General features: G+C 46.9%; 2 protein-coding genes across 2 annotated transcripts in view; both read left to right on the top strand.

The window, feature by feature from the left end:
• LOC142369086 (H-2 class II histocompatibility antigen, E-S beta chain-like) overlaps positions 1-27,085 on the top strand; it is a 91,126-nt gene that overhangs the window by 45,158 nt on the left and 18,883 nt on the right. The window lies entirely within an intron of this gene.
• LOC142369364 (mamu class II histocompatibility antigen, DR alpha chain-like) lies at positions 11,380-25,706 on the top strand. The gene is made up of 4 exons (XM_075451715.1): positions 11,380-11,490; positions 11,579-11,824; positions 22,768-23,052; positions 25,355-25,706. Exons 1-4 carry the CDS (start codon positions 11,436-11,438, stop codon positions 25,474-25,476), a joined length of 708 nt encoding a protein of 235 aa, XP_075307830.1. The 5' UTR covers positions 11,380-11,435; the 3' UTR covers positions 25,477-25,706.

Genomic DNA, 27,085 nt, shown 5'->3' with positions numbered 1-27,085 from the left:
CATCAGTACTTTTACTGTAGTATCAGTACTTTTACTGTAGTATCAGTACCTTTACTGCAGTATCAGTACTTTTACTGCAGCATCAGTACCTTTACTGTAGCATCAGTACTTTTACTGCAGTATCAGTACTTTTACTGTAGCATCAGTACTTTTACTGCAGCATCAGTACTTTTACTGCAGCATCAGTACCTTTACTGTAGCATCAGTACTTTTACTGCAGTATCAGTACTTTTACCGTAGTATCAGTACTTTTACTGCAGCATCAGTACTTTTACTGTAGCATCAGTACTTTTACTGCAGTATCAGTACTTTTACTGTAGTATCAGTACTTTTACTGCAGTATCAGTACCTTTACTGTAGCATCAGTACTTTTACTGTAGTATCAGTACTTTTACTGCAGTATCAGTACTTTTACGGTAGTATCAGTACTTTTACTGCAGTATCAGTACTTTTACCGTAGTATCAGTACTTTTACTGTAGCATCAGTACTTTTACCGCAGCATCAGTACTTTTACTGTAGCATCAGTACTTTTACTGTAGTTACAGTACTTTTACTGTAGCATCAGTACCTTTACTGCAGTATCAGTACTTTTACTGTAGTATCAGTACTTTTACTGCAGCGTCAGTACTTTTACTGCAGTATCAGCACTTTTACTGCAGTGTCAGTACTTTTACTGTAGTATCAGTACCTTTACTGCAGTATCAGTACTTTTACTGCAGCATCAGTACTTTTACTGTAGCATCAGTACTTTTACTTTAGTATCAGTACCTTTACTGTAGTATCAGTACTTTTACTGTAGCATCAGTACTTTTACTGCAGCATCAGTACTTTTACTGCAGTATCAGCACTTTTACTGTAGAGCATCAGTACTTTTACTGCAGTATCAGTACTTTTACTGTAGAGCATCAGTACTTTTACTGCAGTATCAGTACTTTTACTGCAGTATCAATACCTTTACTGTAGTATCAGTACTTTTACTGTAGTATCAGTACTTTTACTGCAGTATCAGTACCTTTACTGCACTATCAGTATCAGTACTTTTACTGCAGTATCAGTACCTTTACTGTAGTATCAGTACTTTTACTGTAGCATTAGTACCTTTACTGCAGTATCAGTATCAGTAATTTTACTGTAGTATCAGTACTTTTACTGCAGTATCAGTACCTTTACTGTAGCATCAGTACTTTTACTGTAGTATCAGTACTTTTACTGCAGTATCAGTACTTTTACGGTAGTATCAGTACTTTTACTGCAGTATCAGTACTTTTACCGTAGTATCAGTACTTTTACTGTAGCATCAGTACTTTTACCGCAGCATCAGTACTTTTACTGTAGCATCAGTACTTTTACTGTAGTTACAGTACTTTTACTGTAACATCAGTACCTTTACTGCAGTATCAGTACTTTTACTGTAGTATCAGTACTTTTACTGCAGTATCAGCATCAGTACTTTTACTGTAGTATCAGTACTTTTACTGCAGTATCAGTACCTTTACTGTAGCATCAGTACTTTTACTGTAGTATCAGTACTTTTACTGCAGTATCAGTACTTTTACGGTAGTATCAGTACTTTTACTGCAGTATCAGTACTTTTACCGTAGTATCAGTACTTTTACTGTAGCATCAGTACTTTTACCGCAGCATCAGTACTTTTACTGTAGCATCAGTACTTTTACCGTAGTTACAGTACTTTTACTGTAGCATCAGTACCTTTACTGCAGTATCAGTACTTTTACTGTAGTATCAGTACTTTTACTGCAGCGTCAGTACTTTTACTGCAGTATCAGCACTTTTACTGCAGTGTCAGTACTTTTACTGTAGTATCAGTACCTTTACTGCAGTATCAGTACTTTTACTGCAGCATCAGTACTTTTACTGTAGCATCAGTACTTTTACTTTAGTATCAGTACCTTTACTGTAGTATCAGTACTTTTACTGTAGCATCAGTACTTTTACTGCAGCATCAGTACTTTTACTGCAGTATCAGCACTTTTACTGTAGAGCATCAGTACTTTTACTGCAGTATCAGTACTTTTACTGCAGTATCAATACCTTTACTGTAGTATCAGTACTTTTACTGTAGTATCAGTACTTTTACTGCAGTATCAGTACCTTTACTGCACTATCAGTATCAGTACTTTTACTGCAGTATCAGTACCTTTACTGTAGTATCAGTACTTTTACTACAGCATTAGTACCTTTACTGCAGTATCAGTATCAGTACTTTTACTGCAGCATCAGTACTTTTACTGCAGTATCAGTACCTTTACTGTAGTATCAGTACCTTTACTGTAGCATCAGTACTTTTACTGTAGTATCAGTACTTTTACTGTAGCATCAGTACTTTTACTGCAGTATCAGTACTTTTACGGTAGCATCAGTACTTTTACTGCAGTATCAGTACTTTTACTGCAGCATCAGTACTTTTACTGCAGTATCAGTACCTTTACTGTAGCATCAGTACTTTTACTGCAGCATCAGTACTTTTACTGCAGTATCAGTACCTTTACTGCAGTATCAGTACCTTTACTGTAGCATCAGTACTTTTACTGCAGCATCAGTACTTTTACTGCAGCTTCAGTACTTTTACTGCAGTATCAGTACCTTTACTGCAGTATCAGTATCAGTACTTTTACTGCAGTATCAGTACTTTTACTGCAGCATCAGTACTTTACTGCAGCATCAGTACTTTTACTTAAGTATCAGTACCTTTACTGCAGCATCAGTACTTTTACTGCAGTATCAGTACTTTTACTGCAGTATCAGTACATTTACTGCAGCATCAGTACTTTTACTGTGGAGTATCAGTACTTTTACTGTAGTATCAGTACCTTTACTGCAGTATCAGTACTTTTACTGCAGTATCAGTACTTTTACTGTAGCATCAGTACTTTTACTGCAATATCAGTACTTTTACTGTAGTATCAGTACTTTTACTGCAGTATCAGTACTTTTACTGCAGCATCAGTACTTTTACTGTAGCATCAGCACTTTTACTGTAGCATCAGTACTTTTACTGCAGTATCAGTACTTTTACTGCAGTATCAGTACCTTTACTGTAGCATCAGTACTTTTACTGCAGCATCAGTACTTTTACTGCAGTATCAGTACTTTTACTGTAGCATCAGTACTTTTACTGCAGTATCAGTATCAATACTTTTACTGCAGTATCAGTACTTTTACTGTAGTATCAGTACTTTTACTGCAGTATCAGTACTTTTACTGCAGCATCAGTACTTTTACTGAGGTATCAGTACCTTTACTGTAGCATCAGTACTTTTACTGCAGCATCAGTACTTTTACTGCAGTATCAGTACTTTTACTGCAGCATCAGTACTTTTACTGCATCATCAGTACTTTTACTGCAGTATCAGTACTTTTACTGTAGTATCAGTACTTTTACTGCAGTATCAGTACTTTTACTGCAGTATCAGTACCTTTACTGTAGTATCAGTACTTTTACTGTAGCATCAGTACTTTTACTGAGGTATCAGTACCTTTACTGCAGTATCAGTACTTTTACAGCAGCATCAGTATCAGTACTTTTACTGCAGTATCAGTACCTTTACTGTAGTATCAGTACTTTTACTGTAGCATCAGTACTTTTACTGTAGTATCAGTACTTTTACTGCAGTATCAGTACCTTTACTGCAGTATCAGTATCAGTACTTTTACTGCAGTATCAGTACCTTTACTGTAGTATCAGTACTTTTACTGTAGCATCAGTACTTTTACTGTAGTATCAGTACCTTTACTGCAGTATCAGTACCTTTACTGCAGTATCAGTATCAGTACTTTTACTGCAGTATCAGTACTTTTACAGCAGCATCAGTACTTTTACTGCAGTATCAGTACCTTTACTGTAGCATCAGTACTTTTACTGTAGTATCAGTACTTTTACTGGAGTATCAGTACCTTTACTGTAGCATCAGTACTTTTACTGTAGCATCAGTACTTTTACTGTAGTATCAGTACTTTTACTGCAGTATCAGTACCTTTACTGTAGCATCAGTACTTTTACTGTAGCATCAGTACTTTTACTGTAGTTACAGTACTTTTACTGTAGCATCAGTACTTTTACTGCAGTATCAGTACTTTTACTGTAGTATCAGTACTTTTACTGCAGTATCAGTACCTTTACTGTAGCATCAGTACTTTTACTGTAGTATCAGTACTTTTACCGCAGCATCAGTACTTTTACTGCAGTATCAGTATCAGTACTTTTACTGCAGTATCAGTACCTTTACTGTAGTATCAGTACTTTTACTGCAGCATCAGTACTTTTACTGCAGTATCAGTACCTTTACTGTAGCATCAGTACTTTTACTGCAGCATCAGTACCTTTACTGCAGTATCAGTATCAGTACTTTTACTGCAGTATCAGTACCTTTACTGTAGTATCAGTACTTTTACTGCAGCATCAGTACCTTTACTGCAGCATCAGTACCTTTACTGTAGCATCAGTACTTTTACTGCAGCATCAGTACTTTTACTGCAGCTTCAGTACTTTTACTGCAGTATCAGTACCTTTACTGCAGTATCAGTATCAGTACTTTTACTGCAGTATCAGTACTTTTACTGCAGCATCAGTACTTTACTGCAGCATCAGTACCTTTACTGCAGCATCAGTACTTTTACTGCAGTATCAGTACTTTTACTGCAGTATCAGTACATTTACTGCAGCATCAGTACTTTTACTGTAGTATCAGTACTTTTACTGTGGAGTATCAATACTTTAACTGCAGCATCAGTACTTTTACTGCAGTATCAGTACTTTTACTGCAGCGTCAGTACTTTTACTGCAGTATCAGCACTTTTACTGCAGTGTCAGTACTTTTACTGTAGTATCAGTACCTTTACTGCAGTATCAGTACTTTTACTGCAGCATCAGTACTTTTACTGCAGCATCAGTACTTTTACTGCAGCTTCAGTATCAGTACTTTTACTGCAGTATCAGTACTTTTACTGCAGCATCAGTACTTTTACTGTAGTATCAGTACTTTTACTGCAGCATCAGTACCTTTACTGTAGCATCAGTACTTTTACTGTAGCATCAGTACTTTTACTGCAGTATCAGTACTTTTACTGTAGCATCAGTACTTTTACTGCAGTATCAGTACTTTTACTGCAGCATCAGTACCTTTACTGTAGTATCAGTACTTTTACTGTAGCATCAGTACCTTTACTGCAGTATCAGTACCTTTACTCTAGCATCAGTACTTTTACTGCAGTATCAGTACTTTTACTGCAGCATCAGTACTTTTACTGCAGCATCAGTACTTTTACTGTAGTATCAGTACTTTTACTGCAGCATCAGTACTTTTACTGCAGTATCAGTACCTTTACTGTAGTATCAGTACCTTTACTGTAGCATCAGTACTTTTACTGTAGTATCAGTACTTTTACGGTAGCATCAGTACTTTTACTGCAGTATCAGTACTTTTACGGTGGCATCAGTACTTTTACTGCAGTATCAGTACTTTTACTGCAGCATCAGTACTTTTACTGCAGTATCAGTACCTTTACTGTAGCATCAGTACTTTTACTGCAGCATCAGTACTTTTACTGCAGTATCAGTACCTTTACTGCAGTATCAGTACTTTTACTGCAGCATCAGTACTTTTACTGCAGCTTCAGTACTTTTACTGCAGTATCAGTACCTTTACTGCAGTATCAGTATCAGTACTTTTACTGCAGTATCAGTACTTTTACTGCAGCATCAGTACTTTACTGCAGCATCAGTACTTTTACTGAAGTATCAGTACCTTTACTGCAGCATCAGTACTTTTACTGCAGTATCAGTACTTTTACTGCAGTATCAGTACATTTACTGCAGCATCAGTACTTTTACTGTGGAGTATCAGTACTTTTACTGTAGTATCAGTACCTTTACTGCAGTATCAGTACTTTTACTGCAGTATCAGTACTTTTACTGCAGCATCAGTACTTTTACTGCAGCATCAGTACTTTTACTGTAGTATCAGTACTTTTACTGCAGCATCAGTACTTTTACTGTAGCATCAGCACTTTTACTGTAGCATCAGTACTTTTACTGCAGTATAAGTACTTTTACTGCAGTATCAGTACCTTTACTGTAGCATCAGTACTTTTACTGCAGTATCAGTACTTTTACTGCAGTATCAGTACCTTTACTGTAGCATCAGTACTTTTACTGTAGCATCAGTACTTTTACTGCAGTATCAGTACTTTTACTGTAGTATCAGTACTTTTACTGCAGTATCAGTACTTTTACTGCAGTATCAGTACCTTTACTGTAGTATCAGTACTTTTACTGTAGCATCAGTACTTTTACTGAGGTATCAGTACCTTTACTGCAGTATCAGTACTTTTACAGCAGCATCAGTATCAGTACTTTTACTGCAGTATCAGTACCTTTACTGTAGTATCAGTACTTTTACTGTAGCATCAGTACTTTTACTGTAGTATCAGTACTTTTACTGCAGTATCAGTACCTTTACTGCAGTATCAGTATCAGTACTTTTACTGCAGTATCAGTACCTTTACTGTAGTATCAGTACTTTTACTGTAGCATCAGTACTTTTACTGTAGTATCAGTACCTTTACTGCAGTATCAGTACCTTTACTGCAGTATCAGTATCAGTACTTTTACTGCAGTATCAGTACTTTTACTGTAGCATCAGTACTTTTACTGCAGCATCAGTACTTTTACTGCAGTATCAGTACCTTTACTGTAGCATCAGTAATTTTACTGTAGTATCAGTACTTTTACTGGAGTATCAGTACCTTTACTGTAGCATCAGTACTTTTACTGTAGCATCAGTACCTTTACTGTAGCATCAGTACTTTTACTGCAGCATCAGTACCTTTACTGTAGCATCAGTACTTTTACTGCAGCATCAGTACTTTTACTGCAGTATCAGTACCTTTACTGTAGCATCAGTAATTTTACTGTAGTATCAGTACTTTTACTGGAGTATCAGTACCTTTACTGTAGCATCAGTACTTTTACTGTAGCATCAGTACCTTTACTGTAGCATCAGTACTTTTACTGCAGCATCAGTACCTTTACTGTAGCATCAGTACTTTTACTGCAGCATCATTACATTTATTGTAGCATCAGTACTTTTACTGCAGTATCAGTACTTTTACTGTAGCATCAGTACTTTTACTGCAGTATCAGTACCTTTACTGTAGCATCAGTACTTTTACTGTAGTATCAGTACTTTTACTGCAGTATCAGTACTTTTACGGTAGTATCAGTACTTTTACTGCAGTATCAGTACTTTTACCGTAGTATCAGTACTTTTACTGTAGCATCAGTACTTTTACCGCAGCATCAGTACTTTTACTGTAGCATCAGTACTTTTACTGCAGCATCAGTACTTTTACTGCAGTATCAGTACTTTTACTGCAGCATCAGTAATTTTACTGTAGCATCAGTACTTTTACTGCAGCATCAGTACTTTTACTGTAGCATCAGTACTTTTACTGCATCATCAGTACTTTTACTGCAATATCAGTACTTTTACTGCAGCATCAGTACTTTTACTGCAGTATCAGTACTTTTACTGCAGCATCAGTACTTTTACTGCGGTATCAGTACTTTTACTGTAGTATCAGTACTTTTACTGTAGCATCAGTACCTTTACTGTAGCATCAGTACTTTTACTGTAGCATCAGTACTTTTACTGCAGTATCAGTACTTTTACTGTAGTATCAGTACTTTTACTGCAGCGTCAGTACTTTTACTGCAGTATCAGCACTTTTACTGCAGTGTCAGTACTTTTACTGTAGTATCAGTACCTTTACTGCAGTATCAGTACTTTTACTGCAGCATCAGTACTTTTACTGTAGCATCAGTACTTTTACTTTAGTATCAGTACCTTTACTGTAGTATCAGTACTTTTACTGTAGCATCAGTACTTTTACTGCAGCATCAGTACTTTTACTGCAGTATCAGCACTTTTACTGTAGAGCATCAGTACTTTTACTGCAGTATCAGTACTTTTACTGCAGTATCAATACCTTTACTGTAGTATCAGTACTTTTACTGTAGTATCAGTACTTTTACTGCAGTATCAGTACCTTTACTGCACTATCAGTATCAGTACTTTTACTGCAGTATCAGTACCTTTACTGTAGTATCAGTACTTTTACTGTAGCATTAGTACCTTTACTGCAGTATCAGTATCAGTACTTTTACTGCAGCATCAGTACTTTTACTGCAGTATCAGTACCTTTACTGTAGTATCAGTACCTTTACTGTAGCATCAGTACTTTTACTGTAGTATCAGTACTTTTACTGTAGCATCAGTACTTTTACTGCAGTATCAGTACTTTTACGGTAGCATCAGTACTTTTACTGCAGTATCAGTACTTTTACTGCAGCATCAGTACTTTTACTGCAGTATCAGTACCTTTACTGTAGCATCAGTACTTTTACTGCAGCATCAGTACTTTTACTGCAGTATCAGTACCTTTACTGCAGTATCAGTACCTTTACTGTAGCATCAGTACTTTTACTGCAGCATCAGTACTTTTACTGCAGCTTCAGTACTTTTACTGCAGTATCAGTACCTTTACTGCAGTATCAGTATCAGTACTTTTACTGCAGTATCAGTACTTTTACTGCAGCATCAGTACTTTACTGCAGCATCAGTACTTTTACTTAAGTATCAGTACCTTTACTGCAGCATCAGTACTTTTACTGCAGTATCAGTACTTTTACTGCAGTATCAGTACATTTACTGCAGCATCAGTACTTTTACTGTGGAGTATCAGTACTTTTACTGTAGTATCAGTACCTTTACTGCAGTATCAGTACTTTTACTGTAGCATCAGTACTTTTACTGCAATATCAGTACTTTTACTGTAGTATCAGTACTTTTACTGCAGTATCAGTACTTTTACTGCAGCATCAGTACTTTTACTGTAGCATCAGCACTTTTACTGTAGCATCAGTACTTTTACTGCAGTATCAGTACTTTTACTGCAGTATCAGTACCTTTACTGTAGCATCAGTACTTTTACTGCAGCATCAGTACTTTTACTGCAGTATCAGTACTTTTACTGTAGCATCAGTACTTTTACTGCAGTATCAGTATCAATACTTTTACTGCAGTATCAGTACTTTTACTGTAGTATCAGTACTTTTACTGCAGTATCAGTACTTTTACTGCAGCATCAGTACTTTTACTGCAGCATCAGTACTTTTACTGAGGTATCAGTACCTTTACTGTAGCATCAGTACTTTTACTGCAGCATCAGTACTTTTACTGCAGTATCAGTACTTTTACTGCAGCATCAGTACTTTTACTGCATCATCAGTACTTTTACTGCAGTATCAGTACTTTTACTGTAGTATCAGTACTTTTACTGCAGTATCAGTACTTTTACTGCAGTATCAGTACCTTTACCGTAGTATCAGTACTTTTACTGTAGCATCAGTACTTTTACTGAGGTATCAGTACCTTTACTGCAGTATCAGTACTTTTACAGCAGCATCAGTATCAGTACTTTTACTGCAGTATCAGTACCTTTACTGTAGTATCAGTACTTTTACTGTAGCATCAGTACTTTTACTGTAGTATCAGTACTTTTACTGCAGTATCAGTACCTTTACTGCAGTATCAGTATCAGTACTTTTACTGCAGTATCAGTACCTTTACTGTAGTATCAGTACTTTTACTGTAGCATCAGTACTTTTACTGTAGTATCAGTACCTTTACTGCAGTATCAGTACCTTTACTGCAGTATCAGTATCAGTACTTTTACTGCAGTATCAGTACTTTTACTGTAGCATCAGTACTTTTACAGCAGCATCAGTACTTTTACTGCAGTATCAGTACCTTTACTGTAGCATCAGTACTTTTACTGTAGTATCAGTACCTTTACTGTAGCATCAGTACTTTTACTGTAGCATCAGTACTTTTACTGTAGTATCAGTACTTTTACTGCAGTATCAGTACCTTTACTGTAGCATCAGTACTTTTACTGTAGTATCAGTACTTTTACTGCAGTATCAGTACTTTTACGGTAGTATCAGTACTTTTACTTTAGTATCAGTACCTTTACTGTAGCATCAGTACTTTTACTGCAGTATCAGTACTTTTACTGTAGTATCAGTACTTTTACTGCAGTATCAGTACCTTTACTGTAGCATCAGTACTTTTACTGTAGTATCAGTACTTTTACGGTAGTATCAGTACTTTTACTGCAGTATCAGTACTTTTACCGTAGTATCAGTACTTTTACTGTAGCATCAGTACTTTTACCGCAGCATCAGTACTTTTACTGTAGCATCAGTACTTTTACTGCAGTATCAGTACTTTTACTGTAGTATCAGTACTTTTACTGCAGCATCAGTACTTTTACTGCAGCATCAGTACTTTTACTGCAGCATCAGTACTTTTACAGCAGCATCAGTACTTTTACTGCAGCATCAGTACTTTTACTGCAGTATCAGTACTTTTACTGCAGCATCAGTACTTTTACTGCAGCATCAGTACTTTTACTGTAGCATCAGTACTTTTACTGCAGCATCAGTACTTTTACTGCAGTATCAGTACCTTTACTGTAGCATCAGTACTTTTACTGTAGTATCAGTACTTTTACTGCAGCATCAGTACTTTTACTGCAGCATCAGTACTTTTACTGTAGCATCAGTACTTTTACTGCAGCATCAGTACTTTTACTGCAGTATCAGTACCTTTACTGTAGCATCAGTACTTTTACTGTAGCATCAGTACTTTTACTGCAGTATCAGTACTTTTACTGCAGCATCAGTACTTTTACTGCAGCATCAGTACTTTTACTGTAGCATCAGTACTTTTACTGCAGCTTCAGTACTTTTACTGCAGTATCAGTACTTTTACTGCAGCATCAGTACTTTTACTGCAGTATCAGTACTTTTACTGCAGCATCAGTACTTTTACTGGAGCATCAGTACTTTTACTGTAGCATCAGTACTTTTACTGCAGCATCAGTACTTTTACTGTAGCATCAGTACTTTTACTGCAGTATCAGTACTTTTACTGTAGTATCAGTACTTTTACTGTAGTATCAGTACTTTTACTGCAGCATCAGTACTTTTACTGTAGTATCAGTACTTTTACTGCAGTATCAGTACTTTTACTGCAGCATCAGTACTTTTACTGTAGTATCAGTACTTTTACTGCAGTATCAGTACTTTTACTGCAGCATCAGTACTTTTACTGCAGTATCAGTACTTTTACTGCAGTATCAGTACTTTTACTGTAGTACTTTTACTGATAACTCATTGATCTCTGATCACTGACTGTGAGATGTTCAGCTGCTGCGGGCTCTACCCGGACACTGATGACATCACGCGCTCTGTGCTCCCTGATTGGCTGCCGCCTGTGTAAGAGCGGAGCTGCTGCCGGACTCTGTGTCACTTTCTGTCAGCCGGCTCAGAGTCTCAGTCCAGCTGCTGATGAAGATGAAGCTGCTGCTCTTCCTCTGCTGTGTCCTCAGAGCGTCTGCTGACGGTGAGTTTGTTTACGTGTTCACTCACAACAGCAACAACAACAACAACAAACGGTGGCAGCAGGTTAATGATCTGTGTCTCTGTTTCAGTTCGACATGAAGACGTTAATGTCTTTGGCTGTTCAGAGTCTGATGGAGAGTTCACGTACACTCTGGAGGGTGAAGAGGTTTGGTACGCTGACTTCAAGCTGGGGAAGGGAGTCGATGCTCAGCCTCCTTTTGTAGATCATATAACTTACCCAGGAGGTTATGAAGCAGCTGTGGGCCAGATGCAGATCTGCAGATCAAACCTGAAGAACAGTCGTATTGGCATGAAGGACATCCCGCTGGAAAACGGTAAATACAAACTTCACCTCTCACCTGTTTCATGTTTCATGTTTCCACGCAGCAGAACACTGACACGCCTTCATGTGATGACATCACAGATGAGCTCATCACAGTTTAGTTATTCAGGTGTTTCAGGTGTTCATATTCTGTTAAACTGAGGAAGTTTCAGGGTTTAATCTGCCTTAAGAACATTATCTTCTCTAGAAAAACTGCGTTCAAGTATTTAAAACATTACAACAATACATGCCCAGTAATATTGTTGTAATGTTTTAAATACTTGAACCAGTTACATGCTGTTTATAAAGTTGTTTTGTAACGTCTCCATGCCAGTAATGTGAGAACCATGCATATGGTTTTGATGGTAAGGCTTGTGACTTTATTGTCGGATGGGTTATAAAGTGGTGTGACGTTTCTGCAGTGTGCAAGTTGTTGTTTTACATGGAAGGGTTAGCGCTTGCCCCTTAGCCACCACGTATTAGCCTCGCATGACAGGCTGCGCGAACAGAGCGATCTCCACACAGGGAGCGCAGATTTGCACCTCTCTGTGTCCTACTGTCAGTATTTGACCACCTCTAGCAATGGAAACACGCTTCAAATGCCAAGGACCAAGGTCAGGTGGGGGTCCGGAACCAAGGACAGGTGGGGGTCCTGACCTATGGACAGGTGGGGGTCCGGAACCAAGGACAGGTGGGGGTCCTGACCTATGGACAGGTGGGGGTCCGGAACCAAGGACAGGTGGGGGGTCCTGACCTATGGTCAGGTGGGGGTCCGGAACCAAGGACAGGTGGGGGTCCGGAACCAAGGACAGGTGGGGGTCCTGACCTATGGTCAGGTGGGGGTCCGGAACCAAGGACAGGTGGGGGTCCTGACCTATGGACAGGTGGGGGTCCGGAACCAAGGACAGGTGGGGGTCCTGACCTATGGACAGGTGGGGGTCCGGAACCAAGGACAGGTGGGGGTCCTGACCTATGGACAGGTGGGGGTCCGGAACCAAGGACAGGTGGGGGTCCTGACCTATGGACAGGTGGGGGTCCTGACCTATGGACAGGTGGGGGTCCGGAACCAAGGACAGGTGGGGGTCCTGACCTATGGTCAGGTGGGGGTCCGGAACCAAGGACAGGTGGGGGTCCTGACCTATGGACAGGTGGGGGTCCGGAACCAAGGACAGGTGGGGGTCCTGACCTATGGACAGGTGGGGGTCCGGAACCAAGGACAGGTGGGGGTCCTGACCTATGGACAGGTGGGGGTCCGGAACCAAGGACAGGTGGGGGTCCTGACCTATGGACAGGTGGGGGTCCGGAACAAAGGACAGGTGGGGGTCCGGAACCAAGGACAGGTGGGGGTCCTGACCTATGGACAGGTGGGGGTCCGGAACCAAGGACAGGTGGGGGTCCTGACCTATGGACAGGTGGGGGTCCGGAACCATGGACAGGTGGGGGTCCGGAACCAAGGACAGGTGGGGGTCCGGAACCAAGGACAGGTGGGGGTCCTGACGAATGGACAGGTGGGGGTCCGGAACCAAGGACAGGTGGGGGTCCTGACCTGTGGACAGGTGGGGGTCCGGAACCATGGACAGATGGGGGTCCTGACCTGTGGACAGGTGGGGGTCCGGAACCAAGGACAGGTGGGGGTCCTGACCTATGGACAGGTGGGGGTCCTGACCTATAAACAGGTGGGGGTCCGGAACCAAGGACAGGTGGGGGTCCTGACCTATGGTCAGGTGGGGGTCCGGAACCAAGGACAGGTGGGGGTCCTGACCTATGGACAGGTGGGGGTCCGGAACCAAGGACAGGTGGGGGTCCGGAACCAAGGACAGGTGGGGGTCCTGACCTATGGACAGGTGGGGGTCCTGACCTATGGACAGGTGGGGATCCGGAACCAAGGACAGGTGGGGGTCCTGACCTATGGACAGGTGGGGGTCCGGAACCAAGGACAGGTGGGGGTCCTGACCTATGGACAGGTGGGGGTCCTGACCTATGGACAGGTGGGGGTCCGGAACCAAGGACAGGTGGGGGTCCTGACCTATGGTCAGGTGGGGGTCCGGAACCAAGGACAGGTGGGGGTCCTGACCTATGGACAGGTGGGGGTCCGGAACCAAGGAAAGGTGGGGGTCCGGAACCAAGGACAGGTGGGGGTCCTGACCTATGGACAGGTGGGGGTCCGGAACCAAGGACAGGTGGGGGTCCTGACCTATGGTCAGGTGGGGGTCCGGAACCAAGGACAGGTGGGGGTCCTGACCTATGGACAGGTGGGGGTCCGGAACCAAGGACAGGTGGGGGTCCTGACCTATGGACAGGTGGGGGTCCGGAACCAAGGACAGGTAGGGGTCCTGACCTATGGACAGGTGGGGGTCCGGAACCAAGGACAGGTGGGGGTCCTGACCTATGGACAGGTGGGGGTCCGGAACCATGGACAGGTGGGGGTCCTGACCTGTGGACAGGTGGGGGTCCTGACCTATGGACAGGTGGGGGTCCGGAACCAAGGACAGGTGGGGGTCCGGAACCAAGGACAGGTGGGGGTCCTGACCTGTGGACAGGTGGGGGTCCGGAACCAAGGACAGGTGGGGGTCCTGACCTGTGGACAGGTGGGGGTCCGGAACCATGGACAGGTGGGGGTCCTGACCTGTGGACAGGTGGGGGTCCGGAACCAAGGACAGGTGGGGGTCCTGACCTATGGACAGGTGGGGGTCCAGAACCATGGACAGGTGGGGGTCCGTAACCATGAACAGGTGGGGGTCCGTAACCATGAACAGGTGGGGGTGCGGAACCAAGGACAGGTGGGGGTCCTGACCTATGGACAGGTGGGGGTCCTGACCTATGGACAGGTGGGGGTCCGTAACCATGAACAGGTGGGGGTCTGTAACCATGAACAGGTGGGGGTCCGGAACCAAGGACAGGTGGGGGTCCTGACCTATGGACAGGTGGGGGTCTGTAACCAAGGACAGGTGGGGGTCTGTAACCATGGACAGGTGGGGGTCTGTAACCATGAACAGGTGGGGGTCCTGACCTATGGACAGGTGGGGGTCCGGAACCAAGGACAGGTGGGGGTCTGTAACCATGAACAGGTGGGGGTCCTGACCTATGGTCAGGTGGGGGTCCGGAACCAAGGACAGGTGGGGGTCCTGACCTATGGACAGGTGGGGGTCCGGAACCAAGGACAGGTGGGGGTCCTGACCTATGGACAGGTGGGGGTCCGGAACCAAGGACAGGTGGGGGTCCTGACCTATGGACAGGTGGGGGTCCGGAACCATGGACAGGTGGGGGTCCTGACCTGTGGACAGGTGGGGGTCCTGACCTATGGACAGGTGGGGGTCCGGAACCAAGGACAGGTGGGGGTCCGGAACCAAGGACAGGTGGGGGGTCCTGACCTATGGACAGGTGGGGGTCCGGAACCAAGGACAGGTGGGGGTCCTGACCTGTGGACAGGTGGGGGTCCGGAACCATGGACAGGTGGGGGTCCTGACCTGTGGACAGGTGGGGGTCCGGAACCAAGGACAGGTGGGGGTCCTGACCTATGGACAGGTGGGGGTCCAGAACCATGGACAGGTGGGGGTCCGTAACCATGAACAGGTGGGGGTCCGTAACCATGAACAGGTGGGGGTCCGGAACCAAGGACAGGTGGGGGTCCTGACCTATGGACAGGTGGGGGTCCGTAACCATGGACAGGTGGGGGTCTGTAACCATGGACAGGTGGGGGTCTGTAACCATGAACAGGTGGGGGTCCTGACCTATGGACAGGTGGGGGTCCGGAACCAAGGACAGGTGGGGGTCTGTAACCATGAACAGGTGGGGGTCCGGAACCAAGGACAGGTGGGGGTCCTGACCTATGGACAGGTGGGGGTCCGAAACCAAAGACAGGTGGGGGTCCTGACCTATGGACAGGTGGGGGTCCGGAACCAAGGACAGGTGGGGGTCCTGACCTATGGACAGGTGGGGGTCCGGAACCAAGGACAGGTGGGGGTCCTGACCTATGGTCAGGTGGGGGTCCGGAACCAAGGACAGGTGGGGGTCCTGACCTATGGACAGGTGGGGGTCCGGAACCAAGGACAGGTGGGGGTCCGGAACCAAGGACAGGTGGGGGTCCTGACCTATGGACAGGTGGGGGTCCGGAACCAAGGACAGGTGGGGGTCCTGACCTATGGACAGGTGGGGGTCCGGAACCATGGACAGGTGGGGGTCCGGAACCAAGGACAGGTGGGGGTCCGGAACCAAGGACAGGTGGGGGTCCTGACCTATGGACAGGTGGGGGTCCGGAACCAAGGACAGGTGGGGGTCCTGACCTGTGGACAGGTGGGGGTCCGGAACCATGGACAGGTGGGGGTCCTGACCTGTGGACAGGTGGGGGTCCGGAACCAAGGACAGGTGGGGGTCCGGAACCAAGGACAGGTGGGGGTCCTGACCTATGGACAGGTGGGGGTCCGGAACCAAGGACAGGTGGGGGTCCTGACCTATGGACAGGTGGGGGTCCTGACCTATGGACAGGTGGGGGTCCGGAACCAAGGACAGGTGGTCCGGAACCAAGGACAGGTGGGGGTCCTGACCTATGGACAGGTGGGGGTCCGGAACCAAGGACAGGTGGGGGTCCGGAACCAAGGACAGGTGGGGGTCCTGACCTATGGACAGGTGGGGGTCTGTAACCATGGACAGGTGGGGGTCCGGAACCAAGGACAGGTGGGGGTCCTGACCTATGGACAGGTGGGGGTCCGGAACCAAGGACAGGTGGGGGTCCTGACCTATGGACAGGTGGGGGTCCGGAACCAAGGACAGATGGGGGTCCTGACCTATGGACAGGTGGGGGTCCGGAACCATGGACAGGTGGGGGTCCGGAACCAAGGACAGGTGGGGGTCCTGACCTATGGACAGGTGGGGGTCCGGAACCAAGGACAGGTGGGGGTCCTGACCTGTGGACAGGTGGGGGTCCGGAACCATGGACAGGTGGGGGTCCTGACCTGTGGACAGGTGGGGGTCCGGAACCAAGGACAGGTGGGGGTCCAGAACCTATGGACAGGTGGGGGTCCGTAACCATGAACAGGTGGGGGTCTGTAACCATGAACAGGTGGGGGTCCGGAACCAAGGACAGGTGGGGGTCCTGACCTATGGACAGGTGGGGGTCCGTAACCATGGACAGGTGGGGGTCTGTAACCATGGACAGGTGGGGGTCTGTAACCATGAACAGGTGGGGGTCCGTAACCATGGACAGGTGGGGGTCTGTAACCATGAACAGGTGGGGGTCCGGAACCAAGGACAGGTGGGGGTCCTGACCTATGGACAGGTGGGGGTCCGGAACCAAGGACAGGTGGGGGTCTGTAACCATGAACAGGTGGGGGTCCGGAACCAAGGACAGGTGGGGGTCCTGACCTATGGACAGGTGGGGGTCCGAAACCAAGGACAGGTGGGGGTCCTGACCTATGGACAGGTGGGGGTCCGGAACCAAGGACAGGTGGGGGTCCTGACCTATGGACAGGTGGGGGTCCGGAACCAAGGACAGGTGGGGGTCCTGACCTGTGGACAGGTGGGGGTCCGGAACCGTGGACAGGTGGGTGTCCTTAACCATGGACAGGTGGGGGTCCGTAACCAAGGACAGGTGGGGGTCCTGACCTATGGACAGGTGGGGGTCCGGAACCATGGACAGTTGGGGGTCCGTAACCATGGACAGGTGGGGGTCCTGACCTGTGGACAGGTGGGGGTCCGGAACCAAGGACAGGTGGGGGTCTGTAACCATGAACAGGTGGGGGTCCGGAACCAAGGACAGGTGGGGGTCCTGACCTATGGACAGGTGGGAGTCCGGAACCATGGACAGGTGGGGGTCCTGACCTACGGACAGGTGGGGGTCCGGAACCATGGACAGGTGGGGGTCCTGACCTATGGACAGGTGGGGGTCCTGACCTATGGACAGGTGGGGGTCCAGAACCATGGACAGGTGGGGGTCCTGACCTATGGACAGGTGGGGGTCCGGAACCAAGGACAGGTGGGGGTCCTGACCTATGGACAGGTGGGGGTCCGGACCTATGGACAGGTGGGGGTCCGGAACCATAGACAGGTGGGGGTCCGGACCTATGGACAGGTGGGGGTCCTGAACCATAGACAGGTGGGGGTCCGGACCTATGGACAGGTGGGGGTCCTGAACCAAGGACAGGTGGGGGTCCCTAATCATGGACAGGTGGGGGTCCCCTAACCATGGACAGGTGGGGGTCCATAACCATGGACAGGTGGGGGTCCGGAACCAAGGACAGGTGGGGGTCCGGAACCATGGACAGGTGGGGGTCCAGAACCAAGGACAGGTGGGGGTCCGGAACCAAGGACAGGTGGGGGTCCGTAACCAAGGACAGGTGGGGGTCCAGAACCATGGACAGGTGGGGGTCCGGAACCAAGGACAGGTGGGGGTCCTGACCTATGGACAGGTGGGGGTCCAGAACAAAGGACAGGTGGGGGTCCCCTAACCATGGACAGGTGGGGGTCCATAACCATGGACAGGTGGGGGTCCGGAACCAAGGACAGGTGGGGGTCCAGAACCATGGACAGGTGGGGGTCCAGAACTAAGGACAGGTGGGGGTCCTGACCTATGGACAGGTGGGGGTCCAGAACCATGGACAGGTGGGTGTCCGTAACCAAGGACAGGTGGGGATCCAGAACCATGGACAGGTGGGGGTCCGGAACCAAGGACAGGTGGGGGTCCTGACCTATGGACAGGTGGGGGTCCAGAACCATGGACAGGTGGGTGTCCGTAACCAAGGACAGGTGGGGGTCCAGAACCATGGACAGGTGGGTGTCCGTAACCAAGGACAGGTGGGGGTCCAGAACCATGGACAGGTGGGGGTCCGGAACCAAGGACAGGTGGGGGTCCTGACCTATGGACAGGTGGGGGTCTAGAACCATGGACAGGTGGGGGTCCAGAACCAAGGACTGGTGGGGGTCCAGAACCATGGACAAGTGGGGGTCCAGAACCAAGGACAGGTGGGGGTCCAGAACCAAGGACAGGTGGGGATCCAGAACCATGGACAGGTGGGTGTCCGTAACCAAGGACAGGTGGGGGTCCAGAACCAAGGACAGGTGGGGGTCCTGACCTATGGACAGGTGGGGGTCCAGAACAAAGGACAGGTGGGGGTCCCCTAACCATGGACAGGTGGGGGTCCATAACCATGGACAGGTGGGGGTCCGGAACCAAGGACAGGTGGGGGTCCAGAACCATGGACAGGTGGGGGTCCAGAACTAAGGACAGGTGGGGGTCCTGACCTATGGACAGGTGGGGGTCCAGAACCATGGACAGGTGGGGGTCCGGAACCAAGGACAGGTGGGGGTCCTGACCTATGGACAGGTGGGGGTCCAGAACCATGGACAGGTGGGTGTCCGTAACCAAGGACAGGTGGGGGTCCAGAACCATGGACAGGTGGGTGACCGTAACCAAGGACAGGTGGGGGTCCAGAACCATGGACAGGTGGGGGTCCGGAACCAAGGACAGGTGGGGGTCCTGACCTATGGACAGGTGGGGGTCTAGAACCATGGACAGGTGGGTGTCCAGAACCAAGGACAGGTGGGGGTCCAGAACCATGGACAAGTGGGTGTCCGTAACCAAGGACAGGTGGGGGTCCAGAACCAAGGACAGGTGGGGGTCCAGAACCAAGGACAGGTGGGGATCCAGAACCATGGACAGGTGGGTGTCCGTAACCAAGGACAGGTGGGGGTCCAGAACCAAGGACAGGTGGGGGTCCCCTAACCATGGACAGGTGGGGGTCCGGAACCATGGACAGGTGGGGGTCCAGAACCAAGGACAGGTGGGTGTCCAGAACCATGAACAGGTGGGGGTCCGGAACCAAGGACAGGTGGGGGTCCAGAACCATGGACAGGTGGGGGTCCTGACCTATGGACAGGTGGGGGTCTTGAACCATGGACAGGTGGGGGTCCAGAACCATGGACAGGTGGGGGTCTGTAACCATGAACAGGTGGGGGTCCAGAACCAAGGACAGGTGGGGGTCCAGAACCAAGGACAGGTGGGGGTCCGGAACCAAGGACAGGTGGGGGTCCAGAACCATGGACAGGTGGGGGTCCGGAACCAAGGACAGGTGGGGGTCCAGAACCATGGACAGGTGGGGGTCCTGACCTATGGACAGGTGGGGGTCTAGAACCAAGGACAGGTGGGGGTCCAGAACCAAGGACAGGTGGGGGCCCAGAACCAAGGACAGGTGGGGGTCCGGAACCAAGGACAGGTGGGGGTCCAGAACCATGGACAGGTGGGGGTCCGGAACCAAGGACAGGTGGGGGTCCAGAACCATGGACAGGTGGGGGTCCTGACCTATGGACAGTTGGGGGTCCTGACCTATGGACAGGTGGGGGTCTAGAACCATGGACAGGTGGGGGTCCTGACCTATGGACAGGTGGGGGTCCTGACCTATGGACAGGTGGGGGTCCGGAACCAAGGACAGGTGGGGGTCCTGACCTATGGTCAGGTGGGGGTCCGGAACCAAGGACAGGTGGGGGTCCTGACCTATGGACAGGTGGGGGTCCGGAACCAAGGACAGGTGGTCCGGAACCAAGGACAGGTGGGGGTCCTGACCTATGGACAGGTGGGGGTCCGGAACCAAGGACAGGTGGGGGTCCGGAACCATGGACAGGTGGGGGTCTGTAACCATGGACAGGTGGGGGTCTGTAACCATGGACAGGTGGGGGTCCGGAACCAAGGACAGGTGGGGGTCCTGACCTATGGACAGGTGGGGGTCCAGAACCAAGGACAGGTGGGGGTCCAGAACCAAGGACAGGTGGGGGTCCAGAACCATGGACAGGTGGGGGTCCAGAACCAAGGACAGGTGGGGGTCCGCAACCAAGGACAGGTGGGGGTCCGGAACCAGAAAGCTGGAGGGGATCAGAGGTATTGATCATCTCCTTCCTGCTCTGTAACTTTCAGTGATTCTGATTGGTCGGCTGAGCTCAGCTCCTCGGATGAACCTCGGCTCGTTGGATGAACAGTGGATGTAGCCGCGGGTCATAAGATGAAAAGAACGATTGACAACTTTTTGGTTAAGGCCTGATTCATCCAACCAATGCTCTGAGACGGAGCCATCAACCTCCCACATTATGTCAAGCCCAGGTCCGGAGCTAGCATCAGATATTGAGCTAGCATCCAGAGCTAGCATCAGATAATGAGCTAGCATCCGGAGCTAGCATCAGATAATGAGCTATTATCCGGAGCTAGCATCAGATAATGAGCTATTATCCGGAGCTAGCTTCAGATAATGAGCCACATACGATCGACTCCGAGCCAGAACCAACTCAAATTAAAAGGGGTAAAGTGTATACATTTGTAAGAGAGTGGCTTGAGCAGTTTCCCTGGCTGAGATGCAGTAAAGCCGATAATATAATGCACTGTGTGTACTGTAAAGTGTGGCAGTAGTGCATTTGTGACTGGTTCTAATACATTTCGAATTGAAACGCTGAAAAAGCACAACGCATCTATGAAACACATTACCTGCTCAGTGTCCCCGCTGCCTTTCAGCGGCAGGCAGCAGCAAACAGAGATGATAATCAAGTTTTTTTTTTTTAAAGTATTTTTTTGGGCTTTTTATGCCTTTATTGATAGGACAGTGTGAGAGAGACAGGAAGCAGGGGGCAGAGAGATGGGGAATAACACGCAGCTAAGGGCCGTCCGGTGCGGTACTGGAACCGGGGCCCGCTGCAGCGAGGACTATAGCCTCTGTACATGGGGCGGCTGCTTAACCCACTGCGCCACCGACCGCCCCAGATGATAATCAAGTTTAATGTTACCGACCATATTGCAAAAGTTCCCTTCACTAAGTTCAAGTCCGAAATAATTCTTCAGAAGAAAAATGGCTTGAACATAAACCCGACGTACAGCAATGATGTCGCGTGCGCGCAATTTATAGGAGTCATCACAGATACATTGAAAAAAAAGATGTACATGGCATTCCTGAATGTGTCGGTGTGTACGGCCGTATCTTGAGGAGAGGAAGACCGGTGAATACACTGATATATATATATAAGTTGGCCATCCGAGGGGCATGTGACTGCAATGGAGACATTGAGCCAATGCGATGTTCAGTTTGAAGCCCTTAAAACCCTTGCAATTTTAATTTAGATTTTCTTTTTATTTCATTTATCTTGAGATGATTTAAGTTTAAATTTCAGGTCAGTGAAGCACTTTAAGCACCAACACTTTTTCAGTAAGTTTCAGTAAGTAGTTAGTAAGTTAAGTTCAGTAAGTTTGTAGAATTGTGCTTCAAATAAAGAACTTTATTTTGACCAGATTGCTAGTTAATAGACATATATGGACAGCGATTTTTAAAATAAATAAAGTGAACCTGTAAAACTGCGGTGTTAAATGCAATGCGATTGAAAATTTGGGTGCACCAGTGCAAAAAGTTAGTCTAGAGCCCTGGGGGGGTCCCTAACCAAGGACAGCCGGGGGTCCAGAAACCTGGAGGTGATCAGAACAGGAACTCAGAGGTACTGATCAGGTTATTGATCATCTCCTTCCTGCTCCGTCTACACCAACTGTGTAACTTTCAGGGATTCTGATAGGTCGGCTGAGCTCAGCTCTTATCCACAGTCACAGAGCTGATAACCAGCGTTGTATGGTTAGTTAAACCAGCAGGTAACCAGATGCAGCTGCTTCAAGGTGCAGTTAGCTAATAAGAGGGGCAGATTTCTGGTTCAGATCAAATGCAAAAGCAAATGCTCTGCATTTGCTTTTGATGCATCAAATGCAGAGCAAAACAAGTTAATAATGGTATAATTATTTATTTAACACCAACGAGTCTGAACTGTTCAGGTTCCCTCAGTGATCACTCAGGGAACCATTAAAGCAGCAGCTTGGTTAATTTCTCCTGAAGAATCCTTCATTATTTAGTGTCTAACGGACAGAACTCAGCTCCAGCTGTTTGTAACTCCTGGATGTTCTTCAGTTCTTCAGAACTCAGTTATTGAGCCCAAACTTGTGTTCAGATCCTCCTTCCAGCCTGACCATCTACAGCAGAGACGACGTGGAGCTGGGAGAGAAGAACACTCTGATCTGCCATGTTTCTGGTTTCTATCCGGCTCCGGTCCAAGTCCACTGGACCAAGAACGGGGAGAAGGTCACAGCTGGAACCAGCATCAACGTTCCCTTCCCCAACAAGGACGGGTTCTTCACCCAGATCTCCAGGCTGGAGTTCGTCCCCCAGCTGGGAGACGTCTACAGCTGCACCGCAGAACATCTGGCTCTGACCCAACCCATGACCAGAATCTGGGGTGAGAAACTTTATTTACACACAAAACTGACAGAATACAGACGATCAGAGCGGAAACTGACTCCAGATGTGGACGTTTCTCTGTTTTCTGACTCCAGATGTGGAGGCTCAGGTTTCTGTGTTCCGTCTCCAGATGTGGAGGCTCAGGTTTCTGTTTCCCGTCTCCAGATGTTGACGTTTCTCTGTTTTCCGTCTCCAGATGTGGACGTTTCTCTGTTTCCCGTCTCCAGATGTGGACGTTTCTCTGTTTTCCGTCTCCAGATGTTGACGTTTCTCTGTTTCCCTCTCCAGATGTTGCCGCTTCTCTGTTTTCCCTCTCCAGATGTTGACGTTTCTCGGTTTCCCGTCTCCAGATGTTGCCGCTTCTCTGTTTTCCCTCTCCAGATGTTGACGTTTCTCTGTTTCCCGTCTCCAGATGTTGACGTTTCTCTGTTTTCCGTCTCCAGATGTTGCCGCTTCTCTGTTTTCCCTCTCCAGATGTTGACGTTTCTCTGTTTTCCCTCTCCAGATGTTGACGTTTCTCGGTTTCCCGTCTCCAGATGTTGACGTTTCTCGGTTTCCCGTCTCCAGATGCTGACGTTTCTCGGTTTTCCGTCTCCAGATGTTGACGTTTCTCGGTTTCCCGTCTCCAGATGTTGACGTTTCTCTGTTTCCCGTCTCCAGATGTTGACGTTTCTCTGTTTTCCCTCTCCAGATGTTGACGCTTCTCTGTTTTCCCTCTCCAGATGTTGACGTTTCTCTGTTTTCTGTCTCCAGATGTTGACGTTTCTCTGTTTCCCGTCTCCAGATGTTGACGTTTCCCTGTTTCCCGTCTCCAGATGTTGACGTTTCTCTGTTTCCCGTCTCCAGATGTTGACGTTTCCCTGTTTCCCGTCTCCAGATGTTGACGTTTCTCTGTTTTCCGTCTCCAGATGTTGCCGCTTCTCTGTTTTCCCTCTCCAGATGTTGACGTTTCTGTTTCCCGTCTCCAGATGTTGACGTTTCTCTGTTTTCCGTCTCCAGATGTTGACGTTTCTCGGTTTCCCGTCTCCAGATGTTGACGTTTCTCGGTTTCCCGTCTCCAGATGTTGACGTTTCTCTGTTTTCTGTCTCCAGATGTTGACGTTTCTCTGTTTCCTGTCTCCAGATGTTGACGTTTCTCTGTTTTCTGTCTCCAGATGTTGACGTAGCTCTGTTTCCCGTCTCCAGATGTTGACGTTTCTCTGTTTCCCGTCTCCAGATGTTGACGTTTCTGTTTTCCGTCTCCAGATGTTGACGTTGTTCTGTTTCCCGTCTCCAGATGTTGACGTTTCTCTGTTTTCCGTCTCCAGATGTTGACGTTTCTCTGTTTTCTGTCTCCAGATGTTGACGTTTCTCTGTTTGTCTCCAGATGTTGACGTTTTTCTGTTTGTCTCCAGATGTTGACGGTTCTGTTTTCCGTCTCCAGATGTTGACGTTGCTCTGTTTCCCGTCTCCAGATGTTGACGTTTCTCTGTTTTCTGTCTCCAGATGTTGACGTTTCTCTGTTTCCCGTCTCCAGATGTTGACGTTGCTCTGTTTTCCGTCTCCAGATGTTGACGGTTCTGTTTTCCGTCTCCAGATGTTGACGTTGCTCTGTTTTCTGTCTCCAGATGTTGACGTTTTTCTGTTTGTCTCCAGATGTTGACGTTTTTCTGTTTGTCTCCAGATGTTGACGGTTCTGTTTTCTGTCTCCAGATGTTGACGTTTCTCTGTTTCCCGTCTCCAGATGTTGACGTTGCTCTGTTTTCCGTCTCCAGATGTTGACGTTTCTCTGTTTTCTGTCTCCAGATGTTGACGTTTCTCTGTTTTCCGTCTCCAGATGTTGACGTCTCTGTTTTCCGTCTCCAGATGTTGACGTCTCTGTTTTCCGTCTCCAGATGTTGACGTTTCTCTGTTTTCTGTCTCCAGATGTTGACGTTTCTCTGTTTTCTGTCTCCAGATGTTGACGTTTCTCTGTTTTCCGTCTCCAGATGTTGACGTCTCTGTTTTCCGTCTCCAGATGTTGACGTCTCTGTTTTCCGTCTCCAGATGTTGACGTTTCTCTGTTTTCTGTCTCCAGATGTTGACGTATCTCTGCTTTCCGTCTCCAGATGTTGACGTTTCTCTGTTTTCTGTCTCCAGATGTTGACGTTACTCTGTTTTCCGTCTCCAGATGTTGACGTCTCTGTTTTCCGTCTCCAGATGTTGACGTTTCTCTGTTTTATGTCTCCAGATGTTGACGTTACTCTGTTTTCTGTCTCCAGATGTGGACGGTTCTGTTTTCCGTCTCCAGATGTTAACGTTTCTCTGTTTTCCGTCTCCAGATGTGGAGAAGACTCAGCCCGGTGTCGGGCCTGCAGTGTTCTGTGGACTGGGTCTGACTGTGGGTCTGCTCGGTGTGGCAGCTGGAACCTTCTTCCTCATCAAAGGAAACGAGTGCAGCTGATTGGCTTGGCCTGATGATGTCATCACCTCTGTATATGATGTAACCTTTGATCTGCTCCGCCTCTCAGCTTCAGATGAATCAGTTTCTGCGCCTGAGTTCAGAATTAAGCCTTTATTTTAATAAACTTTAATGAACTTTAACTTTAACTTTGAGCTGACCTTAAATTTCTTAATGAGTCTCAATAAGCAGACGACTGTTTTAGAGTTTGGAAATAAAAGCAAAGAACCAGATTCTGTCTGAATTCATTTATCTTCACAAACTGAAACCTTGTTTTTCTTCTCTGGGATCAGATTAACCAGTTTAGTGACTTTAATAACTGATAAAGAATATTTAGCTCAAATGTTGGATGAAGCAGATTTTCTTCTCCTGGAGGCGTGTTGTGGATTCTCTCCTCTGACTGTCGGACTCAGATCCTCCATTTTCCTGCAGGTTGGTTAAACTCAGCAGCAGCTGGTCCCACAGACACCTGAAGGGGTCACATCTGTGTGTCACATCTGTTTCACATCTGTATGACACATCTGTATGACACATCTGTGTGACACATCTGTATGATCCAAGGAACAAACATGAGAGCAGAAAACAGCCCGTTGGTGGTCGTTGAGTTTCAGATTCTGTTGTAGATTCATGTTAACATTTAACACTGATTATATAAATAAGTCTATATTCTGAAGTCATTTCAGGCCAAAATAATAAAAATAAAGAGACCCAAATATACAGGAGTAATTATAAAGGCTGGTGTTTGAGGCAGGAGACCAAGGAGAGCAGGTAAAAAGGTGACTTTGTTTACAAAGCAGTGATGCATGAACATAAATCCAGCTGTGACTGCAGGGAACTGTGGTCAGAAGAAGTCTCCAGCCTGGTTCTGAGAGGGTGGAGGTTGGGTTAGGTGATAATCCGACAGTAAACTTGGTTTTCCAGAGTTTTACTGACCAGATTCCTGAAGGGCTGAAACCTGGACTGACTTACCTGTGGAGCCTCTTACCCAGGTGAAGGTAAGGTGCAGGTTCTCCTCTCTGTGGCTGGCTGCTGTCGTTCCTCTGAGTTTAAATGGTGGAGCAGACAGGATGAGTCACAGGTGGAGGAGATGAGCAATCAGGACTCCTGCAACGAGGGGGGGGGCTGAAATAATCTGTTCCTCTCTGTATCTTAAAAACAGAGCAATTAGCTCTAAACATCCAGCAGTAGTTATCCATGATGAGAGGAATAAGTAAAGTAGAGGAATTCTTATTGGAGAGGAATGAATATAAACAGATGTTACATTTAGTTTGTGATGTTCGTCTTAATTAGACACAAAACAAGTAAACCTGCAGTCTGAGGGCAAAGTGCTCTGTTGGGAAAATATCCAGCTGTGAGATCTTTAAGATGTGATGGAGCTCGGTCATTCAGAGCTTTATTCAGTGTTTAAAACTTGATTTCAGTCAGAGGGAATAACCTGGACTTGATTATATCTGTTTTAGATCTGTGAGATTTTCTAAGGCTCAGTGCTTCTGTGGTTTGGTCTCCGAAAGAAAGACTCATATTTGGACATATATTCATATTTATTTATTACATTACGTTACATCACATTTCATTACATTACGGTAATTCTGGAGACGCTTTTATCCAAAGC

The sequence above is a fragment of the Odontesthes bonariensis genome, chromosome 19 (genome assembly GCF_027942865.1).
Source record: "Odontesthes bonariensis isolate fOdoBon6 chromosome 19, fOdoBon6.hap1, whole genome shotgun sequence".
NCBI lineage: Eukaryota > Metazoa > Chordata > Actinopteri > Atheriniformes > Atherinopsidae > Odontesthes > Odontesthes bonariensis.
The sequence above is the reverse complement of the archived record's forward strand: the minus strand, read 5'-3'. Positions and strand labels throughout refer to the sequence as shown.

Bases quoted from the DNA above. Each gene is read 5' to 3' on its own strand.
- LOC142369364 (XM_075451715.1), top strand. From the start codon at position 11,436: ATGAAGATGAAGCTGCTGCTCTTCCTCTGCTGTGTCCTCAGAGCGTCT. The intron at 11,491-11,578 runs GTGAGTTTGTTT...TCTCTGTTTCAG, and splicing joins CCTCAGAGCGTCTGCTGACG to TTCGACATGAAGACGTTAAT. The intron at 23,053-25,354 runs GTGAGAAACTTT...TTCCGTCTCCAG, and splicing joins ACCCATGACCAGAATCTGGG to ATGTGGAGAAGACTCAGCCC.